Source organism: Akebia trifoliata, chromosome 10, assembly GCF_017979445.1.
Source record: "Akebia trifoliata isolate Shusen 1 chromosome 10, ASM1797944v1, whole genome shotgun sequence".
Lineage (NCBI taxonomy): Eukaryota > Viridiplantae > Streptophyta > Magnoliopsida > Ranunculales > Lardizabalaceae > Akebia > Akebia trifoliata.
In genome coordinates, this window is record NC_141384.1 from 28,139,459 (window position 1) to 28,162,036 (window position 22,578).

The 22,578-nt window shown below is 36.2% G+C and overlaps 4 protein-coding genes across 7 annotated transcripts; 2 read left to right on the plus strand and 2 right to left on the minus strand.

Annotated features, from left to right (window-relative positions):
- The first annotated feature begins 837 nt into the window (after positions 1–837).
- LOC147393585 (phospholipase D gamma 1-like) lies at positions 838–9,577 on the plus strand. Its single transcript, XM_086455226.1, has 10 exons — positions 838–2,712; positions 3,245–3,361; positions 4,296–4,490; positions 5,173–5,421; positions 5,522–5,590; positions 5,691–5,823; positions 7,266–7,414; positions 7,639–7,815; positions 7,922–8,119; positions 9,024–9,577. The coding sequence occupies exons 1-10, from the start codon at positions 1,204–1,206 to the stop codon at positions 9,321–9,323; spliced, it is 3,096 nt and encodes a 1,031-aa protein (XP_086311352.1). The 5' UTR covers positions 838–1,203; the 3' UTR covers positions 9,324–9,577.
- Positions 9,578–11,495: 1,918 nt separating this feature from the next.
- LOC147393586 (2-oxoglutarate (2OG) and Fe(II)-dependent oxygenase superfamily protein) lies at positions 11,496–15,083 on the plus strand. Its single transcript, XM_086455873.1, has 5 exons — positions 11,496–11,653; positions 12,674–12,921; positions 13,169–13,382; positions 13,556–13,699; positions 14,862–15,083. The coding sequence occupies exons 1-4, from the start codon at positions 11,555–11,557 to the stop codon at positions 13,676–13,678; spliced, it is 684 nt and encodes a 227-aa protein (XP_086311999.1). The 5' UTR covers positions 11,496–11,554; the 3' UTR covers positions 13,679–13,699; positions 14,862–15,083.
- A 433-nt stretch (positions 15,084–15,516) lies between these two features.
- On the minus strand, positions 15,517–18,028 carry MEE50 (ARM repeat superfamily protein). 4 transcript variants are annotated; one of them, XM_086455868.1, is made up of 3 exons: positions 17,363–18,028; positions 15,849–16,718; positions 15,517–15,754 (listed from the first exon to the last, which is right to left on the minus strand). In XM_086455868.1, the coding sequence occupies exons 1-2, from the start codon at positions 17,967–17,969 to the stop codon at positions 15,850–15,852; spliced, it is 1,476 nt and encodes a 491-aa protein (XP_086311994.1). In that variant the 5' UTR covers positions 17,970–18,028; the 3' UTR covers positions 15,517–15,754; position 15,849. The 4 variants fall into 4 exon arrangements, with proteins under 4 accessions (XP_086311994.1, XP_086311996.1, XP_086311998.1 ...); XM_086455870.1 differs by having other exon boundaries at positions 15,822–16,718; XM_086455872.1 differs by having other exon boundaries at positions 15,526–15,661.
- A 712-nt stretch (positions 18,029–18,740) lies between these two features.
- LOC147393588 (cucumisin-like) lies at positions 18,741–22,169 on the minus strand. The gene is made up of 9 exons (XM_086455129.1): positions 22,096–22,169; positions 21,875–21,972; positions 21,656–21,796; positions 21,115–21,217; positions 20,491–21,004; positions 20,087–20,406; positions 19,893–20,004; positions 19,565–19,778; positions 18,741–19,496 (listed from the first exon to the last, which is right to left on the minus strand). Exons 1-9 carry the CDS (start codon positions 22,167–22,169, stop codon positions 18,862–18,864), a joined length of 2,211 nt encoding a protein of 736 aa, XP_086311255.1. The 3' UTR covers positions 18,741–18,861.
- Positions 22,170–22,578: the final 409 nt, after the last annotated feature.

Sequence of the window (22,578 nt, forward strand, 5' to 3'; positions counted from 1 at the left end):
GGTCAAAAATTCGATAAATGAAAAATATGTGGCAATGGCATATGCTTCATACGTACTTATACGTTTCATTCCAAAAATTCGGCAATATGATAATAGTAATGGTAATAATGATGGTGGTGATAATGAGGACATTGAGGTTATCGTTCCATTGATTTTTAAAAGAAGACCAAAGTCATGGGATAAATCATCAATTTTGAAAAATTAAGGTGTAATCTCAAATAAATGTAGAGGGCGGCCATACCATTATTTTTTTAAAGATAAAAGGAACATTTATCACATAAAAAGGTGGATTCCTCTAAAATTTTGAAGCATAATCACTTCAAAGTCGACTTGTGTTACATGTCACGACTTACAAATTTACATTTTGCAACATTCAACAAGTAATAGTAGCATTTTTTTTTTCCGTCGAGTTTTATAAAAATTCTTAAAAATCATAAAAAAAAAAAACGTGTTTTATTCTTTTTAAATTTAAAATCCTTGAATTATTCAAAATAGTTCAATAATTTAGAGAATATTACTTTCAGTGAAAAAAATAAATAAAAAATTCGTGAATTTTTCAATAATTAAATGGGAGATTGCTAACCAGGTGTGCAACAAGACCAGCTCTAAGATATTTATCAGGCGTCTTTTATATTTCCCCTACTCACCCATGGCCAGAAAACATTCCTTTAATATGGTGGACCCCACTTTCAAACTTGAAAGGCATATAAATGTATGTTTTTTTCAAAACTACCCTTCTTCAATGGACGTCACGTAAGAATGACTCCTTGGTCGATCCAAGAAAATGACAGGATCTCTCCACTTCTTCGACGACCAAAACAAAACCAAAGAAATACAGAACGCGTTCTCTCTCTTTCTCTCTCTCTCTCTCTCTCTCTCTCTATGTTGTAGACTTCGTCAACGGTAATCTTACTATTTCCCTCTCTTTACTTGTTTTTTTTTTTCAAGCTCTGCAGGCCAGGTTTGACCTCTTCTATAATCGATTCTTCAAATTGCTTTTTTCTGATTATTTTTACAAAACCAACAAACTTCAGAACCTAATTCAACTCAAATTCAATCCACCAATTAAGAATCTCCGCCCAAAATTATAAACAAGTAGACATTAAAAACAAAAACAAAGACCGCCACTTGGATTTCTTCTAGTTTGTAAGTTATCTTTGAAACGAACAATCATTAAAGTGTGAGAAAAATCTCCTTGTTTTAATGGAGAATCATAGTTCTTCTTATTCTTACGAAGATCCATATCGATATTCTCCACCAATTCTTCCTCAAAATTCAAATTTATACCCACCATCTCCTTCTCCACCAATTCTTCCTCAAAACTCAAATTTATACCCACCATCCCCTTCTCCATCCAATTCTTTCACATACCCATATCAACAATCACCTTCCCCAATATACCAGAATCATTCTGGACCGTTTGATTCTCAATATCAATCGCCCCTGCCTCCTCACCCCGCGCCTTCGTCGCTCTCTTCCTCTCAAATTCCCTATCTTTATCCGAACCCAAATCCCCAATTTGTTCAAACTTGTGCTCAGCCGAATTTGCAACAATTTGGGTCGTCACTTAATTATGTCGATGGGTCATCCCCGCCTTACCCTTCTGTTTATCCTCCTTTGAACGATGGAATAGGTAGTTTACGGTTATCCGATAGTTATCCTTCTGATCACGAATCTCCATCAGTGTCGTCAATTTCGACTTCGTCTAGCCTTAGTGAGAGGTATAATTTTTATCCTGATATGAAGACTCAATCCACGTATGGATCGCCGTTCCCATCTGAGGGTTCACAGCATAGTCAGTGTCTTCAAGTAGTGCCGATTCATCCCTCTAAAGGGTCTTTGAAGGTTTTGCTATTACATGGGAATTTAGATATTTGGGTCTACGAGGCCAAAAACCTCCCTAACATGGACATGTTCCATTCGACATTAACAGACATGTTTGCTAAGAGATTACCAGGGAGTGTATCAAACAAACCAGAAGGGAACACATCTCGTAAGATAACAAGCGATCCATATGTCTCAATTTCAGTTTCTAATGCTGTAGTTGGCAGGACTTTCGTGATTGGTAATAGCGAAAACCCTGTTTGGAAACAACATTTTAATGTGCATGTTGCACATTATGCGTCGGAAGTGAATTTTGTTGTTAAGGACAACGATGTTGTGGGTTCCCAGCTTATAGGAGTTGTGGTTATCCCAGTAGAGCAGATCCACGCAGGAACAGAAGTTAAGGGATCGTTCCCAATCCTCAATTCTAGTGGGAAGCCTTGTAAGGCCGGAGCTGAATTAAAGATTTCGATTCAATACACACCAATTGATAAACTGACTCTTTATCATAATGGAGTGGGGTCAGGTCCCAATTATGTTGGGGTTCCAGGGACGTATTTTCCTCTTAGGAAAGGTGGCAAAGTTACGCTTTATCAAGATGCCGATGTTCCTGATGGTTGCCTTCCGGGTCTGAAGCTTGATCGTGGAATGCACTATGAGCATGGGAAGTGTTGGCATGACATATGTGATGCAATTAGTCAGGCACGTCGTTTAATTTACATTACTGGGTGGTCTGTTTACCACCAAGTAAGATTGATTCGAGGTGCTGATTGTGCGTTGGATTCTACCCTAGGGGACCTTCTCAAGTCCAAGTCACAGGAAGGTGTTCGAGTGCTACTTCTTGTATGGGATGATCCTACTTCAAGGAGCGTCTTGGGTATTAAAACGGTAAGGCTAACCATGTTTGGATTAAACGATTCTGTTGTATTTATTTCCTTACATGGAGACACAAATGGAATGCATGATATTTTTCTTGATTTATGACCATATATTTCTCATAATGATTAATGAGTATTCACATTTCAATAAATTTTTTGTTTTGTAAGAATTTATTTCACAAATATGCTCTTCCAACTTAAGTTGGTATTGGGCAGAACTCCGTATCATTTTAATTCGATGTTTAGATAAGTGGGTCAGACCAATGTTTGTGAGCATGATTGTTTTTGGTTACCTTAGTATCCTTAAAAGTTCCGTGCATTTTTCTCTTTTTTTCTTTTTTTTAATTTCTTTTGATAAGTAAAATATATTCAAGGGGAGGTTGAGATGACCAGCCAAAGATCCAAAGAGAATCCTCATAAATTCCTATGTTTGTCAAAATAGATTTCTGAATCAAATTATTAGCTTATTTAAAGTTGAAATAGGAGAGTTTTATTGTATGTCTTTTACTACTTTTCTCATCTAACTTTTATAATAAATGTAGGATGGACTCATGCAGACCCATGATGAGGAGACTCGCCGTTTTTTCAAGAACTCTTCGGTGCAAGTGTTACTTTGTCCTAGATCTGCTGGAAAACGACATAGCTGGGCCAAACAGCAGGTTAGATATGAATGATTTCCAAGAAATGCCTATGCTTTTGGCAAACTCATTTCCCGTTAACTATGTTGCAAATTATGATGATCATCGAATCTTTTTATTTATTTGTTTTTTGTAATCAGCGCTATGTAATTTTGGTTTGTATACATTTTTCTTTAAATTTTGCATAACTATACAATATTTGTAATTTTTTTTAATCACATTAGCTTATTTTTATGGGTGTCATCATATCGGGCCTTAATAATGTTGGAAACTCTATTTGGTATTCAAATAGGCTCACATTTAAGTGACTCAGTAACAAATGATCATTTCCTAGTTATTATAATTGGTTTAAATCAGGGATTGTCTTTGAGTTTGTATCTATTTTTCTAGTTTTAAATGAAGAAACTGTTCATATTATAGAGCAGAGACCCCAGTGTATGTTATTTGCATATGATGGCAGTATCACCGGATAGGCTTTATAGTTACATTCTTTGGTCACAATGGATCATTGCCATTTTTTCTGAGAAGCTTTCCAGTTGTTTTTGTACAGGATTTGGGCTACTCTATTATTGGACCCTAGATAATATCTCCCAATCATTCATCATATTTTGCAGGAGTGAGAATCTTGAATATCTCTACCATGTTGACAGAAACATAGTTGAAGCTTCTCTGAATTTGTCCTATCTCATATGTTGTTTAAGTGCCTATAATTTTTCTTTTCCATCTTGTCATGATTTGGGAAGGGATTTATATTTTTTTTATTCTATTTTTTTGGGTTAATGTTTTTCACTCCTATCATGAAATAACACTCAATTTCCTGTTTTTATGTAGCCGGATGCTCGCCTGTAATTTTTTATTTTCTGGCTCTGATGTTTTTTCTATTTTTCTTTACCAGTTTTACTATACTCTATGTGAAATTTACGTTGGACTTGTCCTTCTCAATTTTTGTTTTCAGGAAGTTGGATCTATCTATACTCATCATCAGAAAACTGTAGTCGTTGATGCTGATGCTGGCAGCAATAGAAGGAAAATCATAGCTTTTGTTGGGGGACTTGATTTATGTGATGGGCGCTATGATAATCCAAAACATTCCTTATTTAAGACATTAAAGACACTCCATAAAGATGACTATCATAACCCTACTTTTACGGTGATCTTTCAATTCTTGATTTCTTGTTCTTCAATTTCTGTTCTATTCTAATTATATTCTTTCCCTTATTTAACACCGTTGTACATAATCTATGTTTCTTTACTTAAGTCTTATCTTCTCAAGTTCCACCTCCGAAGCACCATCTTTGCAACTCACTTTTTTTTTTGGACGGAAAATCATTTTAAATAGCAATATATTATATATTATTGTATTCTTTCATTGATAGAGAAAAAAAATTTTTACTTTTTCTTATAAGCAAGTGAGTTAGTAGTTGGTACTTAGTAGGTAAAGGCGGGTTTTGAACCCAGGTCATGGTATCAACACTCATAGACATTAACCAACTTAGCAAGCTAGCACCTTCTCCAAATTATTTTGCACATTTATGTTACCAATAACACTAATTATTGAAAATAGAGTTCAAGGGGATTACTTTTGATGATTTTGTCTTTAGATGGAATTCTTTTTGTAATTATTGATGCTTTTGCTTTTCTTTTTGTAGCTCTTTGCGAGGCTTTCTCGGCCTTCTTGTAATCTGTTTTCCCTCCTTTTCAATATATTATACTTTTTCAAAAAAAAAAAATTTGCCCACTTGAATTAACTTGTGCTAGTTAACTATAAAGTTCCACATCATATTGTGATGTTATGGCATTGAGAATCTTCTCTTCCATGTTTACCTAAACAGGGACCGACTGTCGGTTGTCCAAGGGAACCGTGGCATGATTTGCACTGTAAAATTGATGGTCCGGCAGCATACGACATTCTCACCAACTTTCAGGACCGGTGGTTAAAGGCTTCAAAACGTCATGGGATCAAAAAATTGAAAAAGTCAAATGATGATGCTTTGCTCATAATAGAAAGGATTCCCGACATCGTTGGGATGCTTGAAGCTCCTTGCCTAAGTGAGAATGATCCGGAAGCATGGCATGTCCAGGTAAATAGCATATCACTTAATTGCTTTATATTCATTTTTTGTGTGTGTTAAGTTCTGAGAAATTCTCTTTTCTTTTTTGTGATTTCCCAAACAATTGCAGATTTTTCGTTCAATTGATTCAAATTCTGTGAAAGAATTTCCAAAGGATCCAAAAGATGCTACAAGCAAGGTCAGTGAGAAATTAGAAATCTGCTTACCCCTTTGTTCAATTTCTCTATTTTAATTCTTTTCTTTTGCGGAAGATATTACTGACTATTTTTATGCTACAGAACTTGGTCTGTGGGAAGAATGTACTAATTGATATGAGCATACATACAGCATATGTAAAGGCTATTCGATCTGCCCAACATTTCATTTACTTTCTTGGGTCATCATATAATTGGTCATCATACAAGGATTTAGGTGCGTTCTTTAACCACCCTTTATGTGGAGATAAGTCTGTTTTTGTCTTTGATTGTTCATTAAATATTCCTGATGATCGCTAGCCTAATCTTTCATTGTTCGAAGCATTTCATTACTTTTGTTCTGATTCCATTGCTGCTATTAGTCAAGAATATTCCTGGGGAAGCTCTTTATGAAAAAATAAAAGCAACTTACGATTTAGTCTATTTATAACTCTTAAAAAGAAGAAGTTGTTAACCCATTGTTAAGTAATTTAAATCCCGATGAGACTGCATGAAACCCGTGTTGATAAAAGTAATTTTTTCTATTAGCTTACACCTTCACCGAGGAACAATGCAGGGATGTCCTCTTCCATATTGGTGATTTCTGCATGTAGCATTTCTCAAGTGGTTGTCCAAAATGTGCCATATAAAATTTTTTGCATGTTTTTTATTTTTGGATGGGTAAGCTGGACTTGAACCCATGACCTCAAAGTTTCTTTGCAATGTGTCAAACCAACTGAGCTATGGGTCTAAGCCAAAAGCTACTTATGTTAAATGGTTTACATTTTTTTAACATGTGAGTGTATATTATTGATGGTGGGCCTGATGGATATGATGCATGGCTTGGGATATCCGCCCTTCTTATCACAAGCGACAAAAAATAACCAATAAATTCAAAGTTCTAAATAGTATTTCTCTGATGCTACATTTCTAATAGCTGCTTTTTCTTTCTATGAACACCATTAATGACTTTTTTCGTTATTTATCAAGGAAAAATAACCTTTAATTCCTAGTTAATTACACACCTATTCTCATCCATGGCCTGGAATATTTGTATTGGGAACTTCTGCAAGGGATATGCTTTTCATCTTCTTTACGGGGACTTCACCTGTTCTAATCTGAAATAGAGGTGATATTTAGTTCTTGGTAGTTATACATGCATAGGGAAGCAACCACATCTAATAATTATATAGAGCTGCTATTGGCACCCAAACTTTTATTTATTACACCCCAATTGAAAATAAAGAAAATAAGTGAATGGTTGAGAATAATTAAAAGTTGGGGTGCCAATAGAAACTCTATCTTTGTTTTTGCTAGCTTACTATTTTTTGGGGTTTAGAACTTTATATGAGCCTAATCATAATTGTAAACAACTACTGAAATTGTTTGAACGAGTGTTGAAATGTTGAGAGTATAATTTGAACCAAACCTTTGTAATGTTTGAAGAGTGTGTTTTAATCTTTAATTGGGATTCGGTGATAAATAAGTTAAGGACTTGGGGTGTAATAAGTAAAAGTTGGTAATATCTATGAAAATTTGGCATATATGTAGCAGTTTCTTTGCTTACTAATCTCCAATAGAGCATTACGGCATGATCAAATTTCTTGCATTTTGCAAACTTCTAATGATAAATTGTTTAGATTCCTTTGAAAGCAGATTTATAAGCGTTTTATTATGTAGGTGCAAACAATTTAATACCCATGGAAATTGCTCTTAAAATTGCTGAGAAAATCAGAACAAATCAGAGATTTTCTGTATATATAGTTATCCCAATGTGGCCCGAGGGTGTTCCAACAAGTACGGCTATGCAAAGGATTCTTTTTTGGCAGGTAAGCCCATAACTAATTTTGAGACCCATATTGTTTCAGAAAAGTATGTTTGTTTCAAAACGCTTCTATATGCTTCAGCGTAACTTAATTTCTGCAAAATGCATGAAAATATTTATATTCTCTGAGCAAAGAATCATGTTAAATAGAGCGTCAGATTTACAATTAATTCGTATGTATTCTTTCTTTTGATTTATTTTATTGAGAGTTATTGTTGGTTTCTGCAGAATCAAACAATGCAAATGATGTACGAGACAATTTACAAGGCTTTGGTAGATGTTGGGCTTGAGAAGACATACGTGCCTGAAGACTATTTGAACTTCTTCTGCCTTGGCAATCGTGAGGCTCCAGACGGAAACGAAACTTTGAATGGTGCAAGTCCTACTGCATCAAACACTCCTCAAGTAACTCTCTTTTATCCCTCAAGTTAGCCAACCCATATCACAAATTAAGAAATATATAAATTTCCAAAATTCTCTCATGTATTAAAAATATTATTTGGTACTGTAGGCACTCACACAGAAGAGTCGACGCTTCATGATCTATGTTCATTCGAAAGGCATGATAGTGGATGATGAGTACGTGATATTGGGCTCTGCAAACATCAATCAGCGTTCCATGGAAGGTACTAGAGACACTGAGATTGCAATGGGTGCATACCAGCCTCAGCAAACATGGGCAGACAAACGCTCTCGTCCACGTGGACAGGTAAGCTTTTATCAGATGGCAACATGTACATCAAAATTGCTTGTGTTATCTGTGATGTATGGAATTTGAAAAAAATGCATTTTAATACTATTGAAATCAATGTTTACAGACGTTAAGGTGTGAGACAAGGCACTAGGTTGGCTAGTGCCTCGACACGTTATCCTCACACGCATGATATTTTTAAATAAGTAATGTAATATATAAATAATTAAAAAATTAGATAGCCACTACATATTCCAAATTTCAAATCTATAATCAAATTCCAAGTTTTAATCCACACAATAAATAATAATATCGAATTTTATTATTATGTATTCAACAACAAAAAATAACTACTTTATATTCATTGGAAAAATATAACTAAATATATTTTTTTCAATAACTTCCTGTATATAATAATAATACTAAATACTAAAAGAAAAAAAGTATTTATAAGTCAAATCAACTCAATGAGTTTCTTTGCATTTATAAATGTGTTTTATATTTGAATTTAGTTTTATGTATTCCAATTATGTTGCATGCTAACAACAACAAAGAAATGGAAGTAAAGAAGAAATTTGTAAAATCTTGCTTAATTTGTTAAACAAAGAAGTAAAGAATGAGAAGAGATGAAAAAAATATATTATTTAAAATATAAAAAACTAACCTGAGACGTGAGCCTTACAGTGAGGTGTTGCTTTTTGCGAGCCTTTTGGTCTGAGGCGTAAACTTAGGTGTTTTTTAGTTTCAACCTTATGCTTCATGGCATTTTTAATAAAGCCACATCCCAAGGAGCACCTCAAGGCGTAAGCCTCACACATCTCTAAAAACATTGTTTCAGATAATATATTTGTGTCTTTTTTATCGATAGCAACTAAGAATAAACACCTGACTTTACGTGGGTCTGCTTTTCGTGCTTGTGTAGATCTATGGTTATAGAATGTCACTGTGGGCAGAGCACACGGGAGCTCTTGAAGAATGTTTTACACGACCAGAGAGTGTTGAATGTGTAAGACAGGTTAGGTCCATGGGGGAGTTGAATTGGAGACAGTTTGCCTCAGAAGATGTAACGGAAATGAAGGGCCATCTCTTGAAGTACCCTGTCGAAGTGGACCAAAAGGGCAAGGTGAATCCTCTTCCCGGATGCCAATCTTTTCCCGACGTGGGAGGAAACATAGTGGGGACTTTTTCTTTTACTGCCATTCAAGAAAATCTTACTATCTGATCTATTGATCGTTTTGATGCCCATGGCTACCAATCTACCGAATGTTTTGTTTTTGAGGTTAGTAATTGATGTTGGTCTTGCAGATCCATAGTCACATGGAATTTCTTTCCATTTTTTTTTGTTCGAATTGATATTGAGTTGAGGATTTATCCGTCAAGAACTGGTTGGCAATTGTAATTTACTTTGTTGTAATTCGTCGTGGGATTTTGGATGTAAGTCCCTTTTGTTTACTTATAGAAACTCGGTTCCTTTTAGATTTCTTCTTGATCAATGACAATTGTTTAATTTTCGTTCCAAACTTTGAACATGGGATTTTTAACAGGCCGTATGGATTGAATTACTCGTTCATGGGGTGTGTCGAAGATGACCTTTTGTCTAGTGAAAACTTGTATGGTGCAACTAGTCACTGAATTCGCTCTTCTTGTACCGAACTATGAATTGGTATGAATTATTCTGGGTCATGGATTAGAGTGAACAATGTTGCAAAAAATTTGTGAACCCAATCATTGTGGTTCACAATTTTTTTCGTTGGATTCGACAAACCCGACAAAATCTTTGAGTGAAGTGAAATGTGATTTGCAAAATTCGATTATATATGTAATTTAGATCATTATATTTGTTTCATTCATGTATAACTTATTTTTTTTTTAGCATTATAATTGTATTTGTAACTTGCTTATGTATTTGAATTATACATAAGGGTGAATCAAATTAAAGCGAACCAGTGAACTGAACTGAACTGAGAAACAAATTCTCGCTTCCTACCCGAACGAAATGGTTTTGTTCATAAAATAGTGAATCACAAACCATAATTCAAATAAAGCAAACCAACTGACCAAAACTTCAAGCAGGAGCGACAAATAATTGAGCCGTATGATGTTATTATTAAACTTCAACTAACTACAATCAAATAATTTTGATTAATATTATTATTTATTAAGAATAAATATTTAATATATTTTTATATTTAAAATTCTTATCCTCCAAAGGTTTTTGATGAATACTGTAACTTTATTTCACCATTTTAATTATTTTTCATTGTTATATTATTGTTGCCTTCAAAGTGCAATTACCAATAATATTTGGCTACTACCATTATTTTTAGAGACGTTATGATATGGCACCCCCCTCTGACATTTGCCCCCTTACACCCCATCACAAAACGGTAGATCATTTACCTCGGGATACACAAGAAAAAATTTATGGTTCTGCATATTATGAGGCAAATGATCTACGGCTCTATGATGGGGCGTATGTCAGAGGGGGGCATTGGAAAATCATTATTCTTATTTTAAGGTCATATAAGATCAAAAATATGTTTAAGAAGCTTTCTTCTCCAATGTGTTTGAGTGTTTGTGCGCAAACACGCCCTAACAACAGATGCTGAGGTGTTAAAAATAAAAAATTCCATTTGGACTCGCAACTCCTGTGAAGAGTTGTTGATTGCCCCTCCAGAATTACAATCCCCAACACGCATCTCTAATAGATGAGAGCTGCTATTGGCACCCCAACTTTTACTTATTACACTCTAATTTCTTAAATAATTGATCACACCCCAATTAAATTAAAACACACTCATCAAATCACAAAGGTTTGGCTCAAAGTATAATCTTATCATAAAACTCGCTCAAACAATTTCATTTGTTCTCTTACATTTATGATTAGGCTCGTACAAAATCTTAAACCCTAAACATATAAATTTAGCAAAAGAGAGAACCATTCAACTTCTTTATTGGGTGAATCCCTGTTTCGTACGCTAAATATGACGAAATTTTGAGTTTGGTACACTGCTCATTTTTATTTTCAAAACATATTTTCTACATAGATAAAATCCTAGCAAACTAGTTGTTAAAAATACCATGGGCATTTGACTTTACCATTACCTATGATCTCGCTGGTAATTTATTAACGAACTCACTGATCATAAATTATTTACAATCTTGCAGGTAATTTATAAACGAGTTCACTAATTATAAAGTGGCAAACTTGCTAAAAACATGTTTTGAAAATAAAAATGAACAATGTAAATTTTATTGACACTCCAAAAAACTCTAGGGTGCTCATATTTGTAAGGACACCTCTCAAAATCAAAATAGAGTTATTTCTTTTTGGGGAAATATCTCTTCTTTAATTTTAATTGGGATGTAATAAGTAATAGTTGGGGTGTGAATATAATCTTTCATAAAACCAGAGAACAAAGACGGCTTAACGGAGAACAAAAGAACAAAATAATGGCGGAAAGAGGAGAAGGAAAGAAGGCGAAATGGCCAGCGATCAAACCTAAAAGGAATCTCCAGATTACTCATCTAAAAAACACCCATCTCTTCACGGTACGATCTCCTTTACTTTAATTTGATTCATTTAAGCTCGATTTCTCTGATTGGTTGCTCAAGCAAAATCTTGCAAAGATGTCTCTGTAACTTATTTTTATTTAGCAAATAAATTATCGAAAACAACTTTATAGTCCAGGAATTGAAATGGGCATTTAATAAAATCCAAGAACAATGAAATTCGGTCATGTTTTTATCCCCCCCCCCCCCCCCCCCCCCAAAAAAAAAAAAAAAAAACCCTAATTCAGAACTGATATGGGAATTTAGATTCTTGTTTGAATGTTCTTAGTAATCACAAAAAAATTTATAGGTCAGGAATTGAAATGGCCATTTAATAAGATCCAAGAACAATCAAATTCGGACATGTTTTTATTCCCCCCAAAAAAACCCTAATTCAGAACCGATATAAGAATTTTGTGTTATGTGCCTAGAAATTATTATCTTGTATCAAGATTTGATGCATCTTGATGTATTTTATTTTAATTGTTTTAGAGTTTCAATTAGTTAAAGAGTCTTAGGTAATGGGTAAGGGTAGTTATGAATTGTGTAGGAGTTATGTAGTTATGGTTATGGGATAGTTACTTGAATGAATAGGAGAGTGGGTAGTTTGGATAAGTGGGTAGTTAAGATAGTGTTTCTTTGTATTTAAATTCATTATGAGATTAATGAAAATATGCAGAGAAATTATTATTAAGATCCTATTGGATTTTGGAGATTCACCATCTCGAATTGGTGGCCTAGGAGGTCCGATCTCCCTCGAACGAGATCAATCTCAATTTTTTTCTTCTTTTTTATTATTTTTGTGATCCAATCTTAAGTAGGTACGTAACATTGTGATTCTTGTTAGAATGTTCTTAGTAATCACAAACACGTTTATCGGCCAGGAATTGAAATGGGCATTTAATAAAATCCAAGAACAATCAAATTCACACATGTTTTTATCCCCCCAAAAGAAACCCTAATTCAGAACTGAAATGGGAATTTTGATTCTCATAGCGATTACTTGTTTCAAGTTTTCAGGTGCAGAAGTTCTTCTCATCTGCTGAGTCGAAGGCGTTTATTAAAGCGGCAGAATCCATCGGTTTTGTTCATCAAGGAAGTCTTGGTCCAACAAAAGGGGAAGCTTTTAGGGATAATGATCGCATTTCAGTGAATGATCCAAATCTTGCGGAAGCTATATGGGAGTCTGGGCTTAACAAATTATTCGCTGATATTAAAATTCGAGGGAAAATTGCTGTTGGGTTGAATCCAAATATTAGATTCTACAGGTAGAATGATTCCTGTTCTTCTGTGGATATTAATATGCGTAGATTGGATCGGTACTCCATTGTTATCTCATTTGCTAAGAACTCCACAAATTGTTAATAGGTTTAGCAAATTTGTTAGTCAAATTTTGCTAAATGTGTTTTGAATCAAAAATCTTATATTGAACTTAATGTTCAGTTTGTCAGTCACATTGTATTGGCCTTCGAAATTTCAATTCCTTGTGAATGTAAACACTTGTTGGCTTTTAAGGTACAAAGTGGGTCAGCGCTTTGGACGGCATATTGATGAAAGTGTTGATCTTGGAGGTGGGCACCGGACGCATTATACATTGTTAATATATTTAAGTGGTGGGTTGAAACCCAAAGCAAATAATGATGTGAGTGGAAAACAGGACTCTTCTGTGGAATCTCTTGTTGGAGGAGAGACCGTCTTCTATGATTCTAGACGAGGTGTTGTTGCTGAGGTAGGTTGTTTCTCCTCACCATAGAGATCATCCTCACAAAAAATCAGCCCAATTTGAAACTTTTAACCCATATAGGACAAATTTTGGCTCCCAATGTTTTCATTTGTTGATTTGTTTCTAAGCTGCATTTGTGGAATGATCGTTCTTCTAACCATTGTGGTTTCCATAAGTAGGTGGCTCCCATTGAAGGGATGGCTCTGCTTCACATCCATGGGGATAAATGTATGCTACATGAAGCCCGGAATGTTACAAAGGGTGTCAAGTATATCTTCCGTTCGGACGTAGCTTTTGCTTGATGGCCAAGTGAAGTGAGATGGGTAAGTTCTTCACTCCAATCCTCCTCGGCTTCTTCTTGTTTAGTCTTTGATAAGCCTATTGCTTTACTCTACAAATATCCACTTGGTAAGCACAAAAACAAAATATGTTCTTATATTTGTGCTAAAATTCTTGAGTTGGATATCCCCAATGAAAACTATACATTAAGTAGGGCTGCTGCAACCTGGGCGGATTAGACTGAGTTAGGTGATTCTGGGAGTTTTAGGATGGTGCTTCCCTTTACTCCTCAGTCCTTAATGTCAATACCATTAAATAAATTACTCTTCATCTTCAAGGAATCTATGCCTACTTTATATGAACATATACTGCAATGGACTCAAATTGAAAGAAAAGTTTAAAAAAAAAGTTTTTTTTTACCCCTTAGTTATAGGAAGAACTAACTAAAAAATAAAGAAAAATATATGACTAATATAAAAATAGTTATATATTGGTATGCAGCTTCGGGTTAGGGTTGCCGAAACCCTCAACCGAATTGAGGTCTGGTTGAGATCATCCAATTTAGGCTCAACTCATTTTCTATATAACTTAACCCAAGCTCGCCCATCGATTGGGTTGAATTCGGACCAGCTCGCCCAGGTTGCAGCATTAAGTAAGCTGGAATTAAACCATGAACTATATTTGAAATAAATAGAAACATCTAATTTAGCTATAGGGGTCCTAACCTTCTCTCCAGTGTAAGTTTAACTCAGATGAATCTTTGAGCTAATTGCAAAAAAGCATATGCCCATAATAGACTTGAATTTTGGGTTATCAAGAAACAACATGTTGATAGATCGAGTTTAATAGAGATGGATGAATGGAAGGAGGAGTAGCTCCAATAGGAGGCAAATCGAGAAATAGTCAATTGAGATATAAATATGTTCAAACCATCTCAGACATAGGAATTTCTTTTTTTACGAATGTGCGTCCCAGATTATAGGTAGCAAATGACTTGAGATAAATATAATACTACTTTTGAACTGTTTTTGCTAACTTCGCTTCTATGAAAACTTAAATTTAGTCACATTAACTTTCTATGTTAATTAGATGTTTCAACTTTTGTTATGGAGTTCACTTTGGTTTTGACTTTTTGTGGTTTTGGGTAGCTTTGGTTTTTATAAATATCATCTAAAATTTATTGATTGCATCTTTTGTTTTGTGCAGGTGTGATTTAGGATGAAATCGTGTCGTAATATTGTTGCAGGGACGGACTCTAAGTTCAACCCTAAGCCAAAAGGAATACCCTAACCATGTTCATAAACTCTTGTGAACTGTGGGGGATGATTGTTTTTATAGTGTTGTATTTTTATTGAATGCCAAAAACTGGCTTGATGGCATTCACAAATTCATTGGTTACAACTAATACATGGCCCTCTTTTAGCAAAATGATGATTTTGGAAATCTAGCTATTTTGGTTCTCTCTCTCTCTCTGGCCTACAAACCATATTTTAATTGGTCTTTGCCATTTGCTCATACTTAAATGCTTTTCTCAACTTGAATTTAAGTGATCATTGTTATTGGTCTTTGAAATTGCTCAAATCATATTAAATAACATTTTCTTGATTTAGGTGTCTGGTAAGAGAATCCTTATCATATATCCACACAATATTCATTTTATAAAAGCTATTACAAAAGTAAAAAAAAGAAGAAAGAATTGCATCCCAAAGTGCAAAACAGTCATTTCCCCTCATTTTAAAGACGGGAAAATGGAAGAAGGAACCGTTGTCTAGAGAACCAGTATTTCTCTTCACAATCAATGTAGGAGACAGTATTCAAAAATAAATATACACAATGTCCAGGCATGGCAGTTCCCTCTTTACATAGTTTCACTTCAACCACCTCTTGCAACAATGTGAGCTCATCAGTAGTACATAAAACACAAGAAAAAACCATCCCTGAACCTTGTCTAGAAGTTTGGCTAGTTTCTACGGTTCCTCGTCGTTCTTGGACTGGGAAGGAATCTCCTGGCAATAAGGCCATCAAATTGTGACCAGTAAAATCATGCTTCACAGTTCAGCTCTCAGCCCAGTCCCATCAAACAGTCTCATTGATGGCATCTGAGAAGAAACAAAGAAAAGAAACATTACGTACATAACTCACATTTGACAAAAGAAGCATTTTAACAAGAATTCTAAGTTCAAGGGACCCTACTTCATGAGACGTTAACAAGCTTTGCACGCCGGGTCTTCTGGTCCACCTCAACTCGCAACCCAAGCCCAGCAATTTCAGGCACATCAACAGACCCTTGAACCTCCAGTTCCGTAACTTGGCGTTGATTTTCTTCGTTTCCCTCCAACAAATTCCTCACAGACCATATCCCCCATTCTCTCAAGAACGGGTTTTCTTCCTCGGTAACACATTGTTGCATTAGAAGAAGAATCCCATTTTTTTTTCTAATCTCATCTTGTATGTGCTTTCTTCGGTACAAACAATTGCCAATAACAGCAACAATGTCTCTCCGATAACCTTTGTATGGGCAAACGTTCAAAGAATCAGAAGTGACTTGATTCTCACCTCGTGAGATGGATTTCCTAATTATTTCCGGGGGCTCGAGACCACGAAGCATATCTAATAGAAGGTCTAGAAGTCCTGACAATACTAACGAATCAACAACATTGGTTGAGTCTTCAGTCTTAGAGCTTCCCGTACCTTGTGCACAAATATCTCTCAAAATGGTGATCGAGTATCCCAAAACATCAATTGCAGGAGAACCCGTTGGAAGACTAGTCTTGCCTCTCGAGAACAAATCAACAACCCCAAGAGCTCTCTTGACAATTCCAAGAATACAGAGCGCAAAATCATTGGAAACAGTAATTTCATTGAGATTTTGGTTCAAGCTCTCCGCAAGGATACTCAACAGAAATGCTTGCTCCGTTGCGAAAAAGTTGTCTTCACCTCTAAATTCGGAAATGTCATCCACAAGACCAGCTGAACTTAATTCAGAAAACAATGGCAGAAAGTGGGACTCTTTGAAGCAAATTCTTGAAAGAAGCCACTTCAACCAATCTTCTTCAAACCCAACTAGTAAGTGGGGCAAAAAACTCATTAAATATGAAAAACACAAAAATTTGTTTTGGATGAAAAAAGTGAATCAATAACAACTTTCATTAATAACTTTTTTTTTTTTTTTTTATAAGTAACTTTCATTAATAACTTAGCATTTAGGATGAATCAATAATGATTTGGAATTTATATTATTTGTTCTACATGAACACAAACAAGAGATTCAAATCGACAGGAAACAGAAACAATCGCCAAACCAAAGCTTGGGGGTTTTCATGCTTATTATGAAAAATCCAAATTTTGTTTTGGGATGAAAAAAAGAACCAATAATAACTTAGGTTTAGGGTTTAGAATTAATCAATAATGATTTAGATTTTATAATATCTGTTCGACAAAATCACAAAAGTGTAAACAGGAAACAGAAACAATTGCCAAAACAAAGTTTGGGAATTTCATGTTTAATAAACATGAAAATTCCAAAATTTATTTTTGGATGAAAAAACAAACAACAATACTGGGTTTAGGGTTTATGATGAATCAATTATGATTTAGAATTTATAATATCTTAGACAAAATCACAAACATGTAATTCAAATCAAGAAGAAAGAGAAACAGAGAAACCAAAACACAATTTTCGAAAAAGAAAAACTAAACCCAATTACCTGTTGAAGAAGTCCTGATAATTTCAGATACAATTTTCAACCCTCCAAGCCCACAAAGCTCCCCTACTCGTTCGTCATTTCCGCTACAACAAGTATACAAAACCATACAGAGAGTGTCACAAATCTCCAATCTCCCAACTTTCGCAATCTCCGTAAACCCAATTGGAAAAAAATGACCCCAAACAGCAGTCTTGTGCTCTTCTCCAGCCAAAGCAACATTCCCTAGAAGCTGTAACCCAATTCGAACGATCCCAGAATCCGAATTTGAATTAAAACCCACAGAATTAAAAGCAAAAGAGACGACTTCGACTCCATTTTTTGTGATAAACAAGTTCTGATTCAAGATTTCTCCTGCACAAAGGTTTCTGAGGAGCTTCAGAGAGGAAAAGAGAAGGGGACGTGTTAAAGGGTTAGAGAGAGATTTTATGAGTTGGAGAACTATAGGGAGGATGTTCTGGGAAGCTAGGTCTGCGCGGCCATGTACAGTTCTAGAAGTTTCTAGAAGGATTTCTAGGGTTTCGTCCAAGGTGGAGGAATTTGCAGAGGTGAGTAAAGGTTGGAGGATATGTTCCGGCACTGTGAGATCCATCGAGGGATTATGCTCCATTTGTTTAATCAGAGACGTTGAAGAACCCTAAAATCGAACAGAGAGAGAGTTTGTGAAGAAAAATAATATGTTTTTGTTAAAGGTTGAAGGGAGGGTATTTAGGTCAGTTTTTCATTATTGTATTAGAAAAGACTTGAGTCAAGAAGCATGTCAGCAGATTTGAAACAGAGAGGGGTATCAAATAATCATGAAAACGTGGAGGGTTATGTATAAATCACCCATTTATTTTAGTGTATTTACATTTTCTCCCTTAAAATTAGAAAACTCTATGTTGACCTAATTTATTTCAACTTGGTTATAAATTCTCCCTTTCAACCTCACAATACCATATATTATAAACAAGAATCGTGATAATCTGACTACCCCACGTGGCACACTCAGTCAACTCTCCTAACATGACAAGTTCGGGAACCCTAGATAGGTATGCCTCAAGATACAAAAATGCACTTCCCCGTAAAAATGTGAATCCCAAGGCATGCCGACCTATGGTTCCCAAACTTATCACGTTAGGAGAATCAATCAAGTGTGCCACGTGGGGTAGTCAGATTATCATGACTCAACTTCTTTAATTTTTAATAGAACAAAAAACTTATAATTGCCTTTTCGAAATATTTTTTGATGGAATTATTTTTGTTGGATGTTTAATGGTGTTGAACGTTTTAGAGCAACCTGTACGTAAAATTGGAATAAAATGATATTCTCTGTGTTGATAGCAACAATAAAGATGCTTATCTACACATTTAAGTAATGAAAAGAGTACATGAAAAAGAAGAGAACATGGTACATTTCAAACATCGTTAGGAGACTTCGAAATTATTCCAATTCCGTACTCTACCAATTAGTCACTAAGTACAAACGCGGCGGAACATAATCTCAGCTTCATTGCTTGAACTTAGTTTCCTTTGAGGATCCCATTCTTGTGGTACATGGAGGGACCTTGGAAACTCGGTTTCTTCGTCGGGACAGAGAAAGTGTGGGGAAAAGGTACTGTGGAAGGGAGAGCATTGAAAACCAAAAGAGGGGATCTCACATAATGGGTGGTACCATCCTTCCACACAATGGAACCCGACATGATAGGTTGTTGAGTGATCTTCGGTCCATATACCTTCACTATGAATGATTTCTTCTCTCCAACAGCTGTAAAGGAAAGAACAGATGGAACCACCTTGACAATGATAGAGCCTGGCATGTACACCGAAGAGTAGTAGGTTGAATTGGGTGAACCCACATTGGTGACAGTCCTAGTGAATGTGCCCATGATCTGTGCACCATCTGCTATGGCTAACGAAAACGACGGGTAGTTAAGATCCCAAGCATTTCCGGGTGTAGTGTCGTTACAAACACTTGAGTCACCCGTGACGAGTCTTAGTGTGGAGGTGTTGTAGCCTTGTTTGCAGAGGAATTTCACGTAGTCTGCCTCATTTGCGTCGAAGACTAGTCCAGGGTCCACAGCCTTCACTGGGTTGATGTGACCAGACCCATACGCGAATTCTTTGTCTTCGTGCTTCCTTGAGTCCATAATTGAAGCTGTAGATGAAGAAACAGTAGAGTTAGTCGGAATTCGATTGTGTCAGCTTAAATCTATGTTGTATTACCCGTAGTCATGAGGGCAGATTTGATGGCGGCAGCCGACCAGGTTGGGTGGGCAGCCTTGACATATGCCGCTGCACCGCTCGCATGAGGGCAAGACATTGACGTGCCAGAGATTATGTTATAGTTGACACTCCGTGTGTCAGCATAGTAGACTGAAGGGGGTGCAACAGGAGACCAGGCAGCAAGAATGTCCACTCCGGGGGCAGTGAGATCGGGCTGTTTGTTTATTTTTCGTCCAAAATTTCAATACGTTAAGGCATTTTTCTAAACATCGTCAATGAATAAACAATGAAAAAGAATCAAATTTAGTTTGAATTACAGTTTAATTACCTTAAGAACCTCAGGAGTGAAGTAGTTGGGTCCTCTAGATGAGAAGGATACCACGCTAGGAGCCACGATGTCCTTCCAAGTTTCACCGACCAAAATAGTTCCGAAGGGATTCCTGAAAATATTTATACGTAAATATTATTCTCCGGGAATGAGTAACAATGGTGGAGGTAATAGGATTAGTGATAAATCTTTACTTGGTAGATTTGATGTATTCTATTGTTTTTAAACCATCTTCATTGCTGATCAGCGTTGCGGGTAAGGGGAAAGAGAAAGCAAAGTCATCGAGAAAACCACTCATTATGACACCTAATCCCTTTGCTTCCATAACCGTTGAACCATCCCAAAGGGTTTCACAGTAGACAATCTTTCCCTCTGTTTTGAGCGAATTCAAACTATTGGGGAGACAATAACTAGCAATTAAAGAATTTGAATTCGCCGACACATTTGCAGCGTCACCTCCCCATATCAAGGGGAATGAGGTTCCATTGAGCTCAAAGTTGTTAATTGAATTTCCCTTCATGTTATCAAAGAATGGTATCAGGGCAGATCAAATGTTAAAAGATCGTATGAAATAAAAGAAGCTTAGAAAAGAACTTACGACGAACGATTGCCCGTTGCCAAGCACGACTTGTGACACAAATTTCCTGTCGATGGTACTCGCAGCCACCGTTAGAGACCAAGGTGAGTAGTTTGAGATGGTCGTTGGCAATGGCCCGGAATTTCCAGCCGAATTAGACGTTAATATTCCTTTTCTCATGGCATGGAAAGCTCCAATTGCTATAGGGTCTTCAAAGTATTGGAGTGGCCAAACAGACCCAAGAGAAACTGATATGATGTCAACACCATCCGCTATCGCATCATCAAAGGCAGCCAAGATATCCGCAAGAGCGCACCCATACGACCAGCACACTTTGTACATAGCAATTCTCGCATTTGGAACTCCACCTCTTGCAACACCTTCAGCTAGACCATAGTAGCTCGCTCCGTTGACAACTCTGCCGGCTGCGGTTGAAGAAGTATGGGTTCCATGTCCCTCAGAGTCCCTAGGAGATTTGAAATCGGTGTCTCCGTAGAAGTTCTCACTATTGTAGAATCGGGCACCAATGATCTTGCTTTGAATTCAAGAATTTCATTAGTCTAACAAATAAAAAAATCGAAATTATCAAACAACAATTAAAAATTCCGAGAGAGAGAGAGAGAGAGAGAAAGATAGATGGAGCACTTGTTGCATGTGAAATTATCCGAAGTCTGACATATTCCCTTCCATTTTGCGGGAGGAGGACCGAATCCTTCATCGTTGAAGCTCGCAGACTCCGGCCAGATTCCTATAAAAATAACACAAGCATAAGGTTGTTCCTTTGAAGATAATATCTTCGTTATGTTTCGGGAGCTCCAACCCCCCCCCCCCCCCTTGAAAGAATTTTTCCAAGGGTATTTTCGTAATTTCACTAGCATTATGTAATTCCTCGTTGGGTTTTCTTTTTTTTTTTTTTTTTTTTTTTGTTGTGGGGGGGGGGGGGGGGGGGGGGTTTACATATTCCTATTTTTCTATGAAAGGGTGTAATCTGTAACTGCAAATTTTCTCTTCATAGTGAAATTAGTATGATCCATGGTCGTACCTCAATCTTGAGGGAACCACGTAAAGATCTCTCTCTCTCTCTCTCTGTTTTGTGTGTGATTGCATCTTGCTTTATTTTTTTTCTTTATTGTTCTTGGATCAATTTCTCTAATAATTGCAGTCCAAATGATATTTATAAGATCACCTGTGTCAAGCAAACCGACGACGACGTCTCCTTCCTGAGACCCGCCCAAATAGCTTTGTGTAAAACCCATGAAGTCCCATGATCTTGTAGTGTGAAGCTTCAATATGGTGTTAGGAAGCACTGAAACTACTCCTTCCATGTCTGTAACCCAAGTTCAAAATGTTAAACAATATGCGTCTCCCCATTACTCAATACTACACAAATATATTATCATCTCACCTGAAAATTTTGCAACTTCTTCGTCAGATAATTTAGCTGCAAATCCATTAAAACTCCTCCCATAACTGTAAACTAGTGATTCTTTTGCTGAGGAGTGACTGCAATTCGATAAATTCGTGTTTTAGACAATGAAGTAGAAAGCTCACACTAATCTTAATTTAATTAATAGTAATGGTGGTGGTGGTGGTGGTAGTGGTTGTAGTAGAAGAAATTGTAGTAACCTTCCGAGGACGTCTTCTAGGATTGAGTGGTGCTTGGTTGAGAAAGATGTGTCGCCCTTCGGACGCTCTCCCATGTATACAACATGAACCTACATAGGCTCACCTCATTTAGAAATATAGATATTAGTAGTACTTAATATCACGGCTTAAAATCTTGCCTTGAGGCAATGTCACGGTTAGAGAAAAATTGAGACTGTCTCTAATGAGAACTGAGGCATTCTCAACATTTAATTTTTCGGAGTCAATGTTTTCTTCTCAGCCGAATCTGAAATGTCTAAACCAAACAACATTCTCAGATGGTATGAAACATGGACTTTATAGTGTCACCTAGAGGTGTCGACAGGTTGGTTAAGTTTGGTTCCACATATACCCAGAACCGGAACCTAAATAAAATAACAGATCTAGTTTCGGTTACGAGATCCTTGAAAACAGAACCGACGCTACAAATGCCCAATGACATACAGTTTTTAGTTTTTTTCTGTA

Coding starts and splice junctions, on each gene's coding strand:
- LOC147393588 (XM_086455129.1), bottom strand. CDS start 22,169: ATGGGAGAGCGTCCGAAGGGCGACACATCTTTCTCAACCAAGCACCAC. Junction 21,218..21,655: donor CGTCGGTTTGCTTGACACAG/GTGATCTTATAA, acceptor TTATTTTTATAG/GAATCTGGCCGGAGTCTGCG. Junction 20,407..20,490: donor GCAACGGGCAATCGTTCGTC/GTAAGTTCTTTT, acceptor GATAACATGAAG/GGAAATTCAATTAACAACTT.
- LOC147393586 (XM_086455873.1), top strand. CDS start 11,555: ATGGCGGAAAGAGGAGAAGGAAAGAAGGCGAAATGGCCAGCGATCAAA. Junction 12,922..13,168: donor CCAAATATTAGATTCTACAG/GTAGAATGATTC, acceptor TTGGCTTTTAAG/GTACAAAGTGGGTCAGCGCT. Junction 13,383..13,555: donor GACGAGGTGTTGTTGCTGAG/GTAGGTTGTTTC, acceptor TTCCATAAGTAG/GTGGCTCCCATTGAAGGGAT.
- MEE50 (XM_086455868.1), bottom strand. CDS start 17,969: ATGGAGCATAATCCCTCGATGGATCTCACAGTGCCGGAACATATCCTC. Junction 16,719..17,362: donor TATCAGGACTTCTTCAACAG/GTAATTGGGTTT, acceptor CCCACTTACTAG/TTGGGTTTGAAGAAGATTGG.
- LOC147393585 (XM_086455226.1), top strand. CDS start 1,204: ATGGAGAATCATAGTTCTTCTTATTCTTACGAAGATCCATATCGATAT. Junction 5,591..5,690: donor CAAAAGATGCTACAAGCAAG/GTCAGTGAGAAA, acceptor TTTATGCTACAG/AACTTGGTCTGTGGGAAGAA. Junction 5,824..7,265: donor GTCATCATACAAGGATTTAG/GTGCGTTCTTTA, acceptor TTTATTATGTAG/GTGCAAACAATTTAATACCC.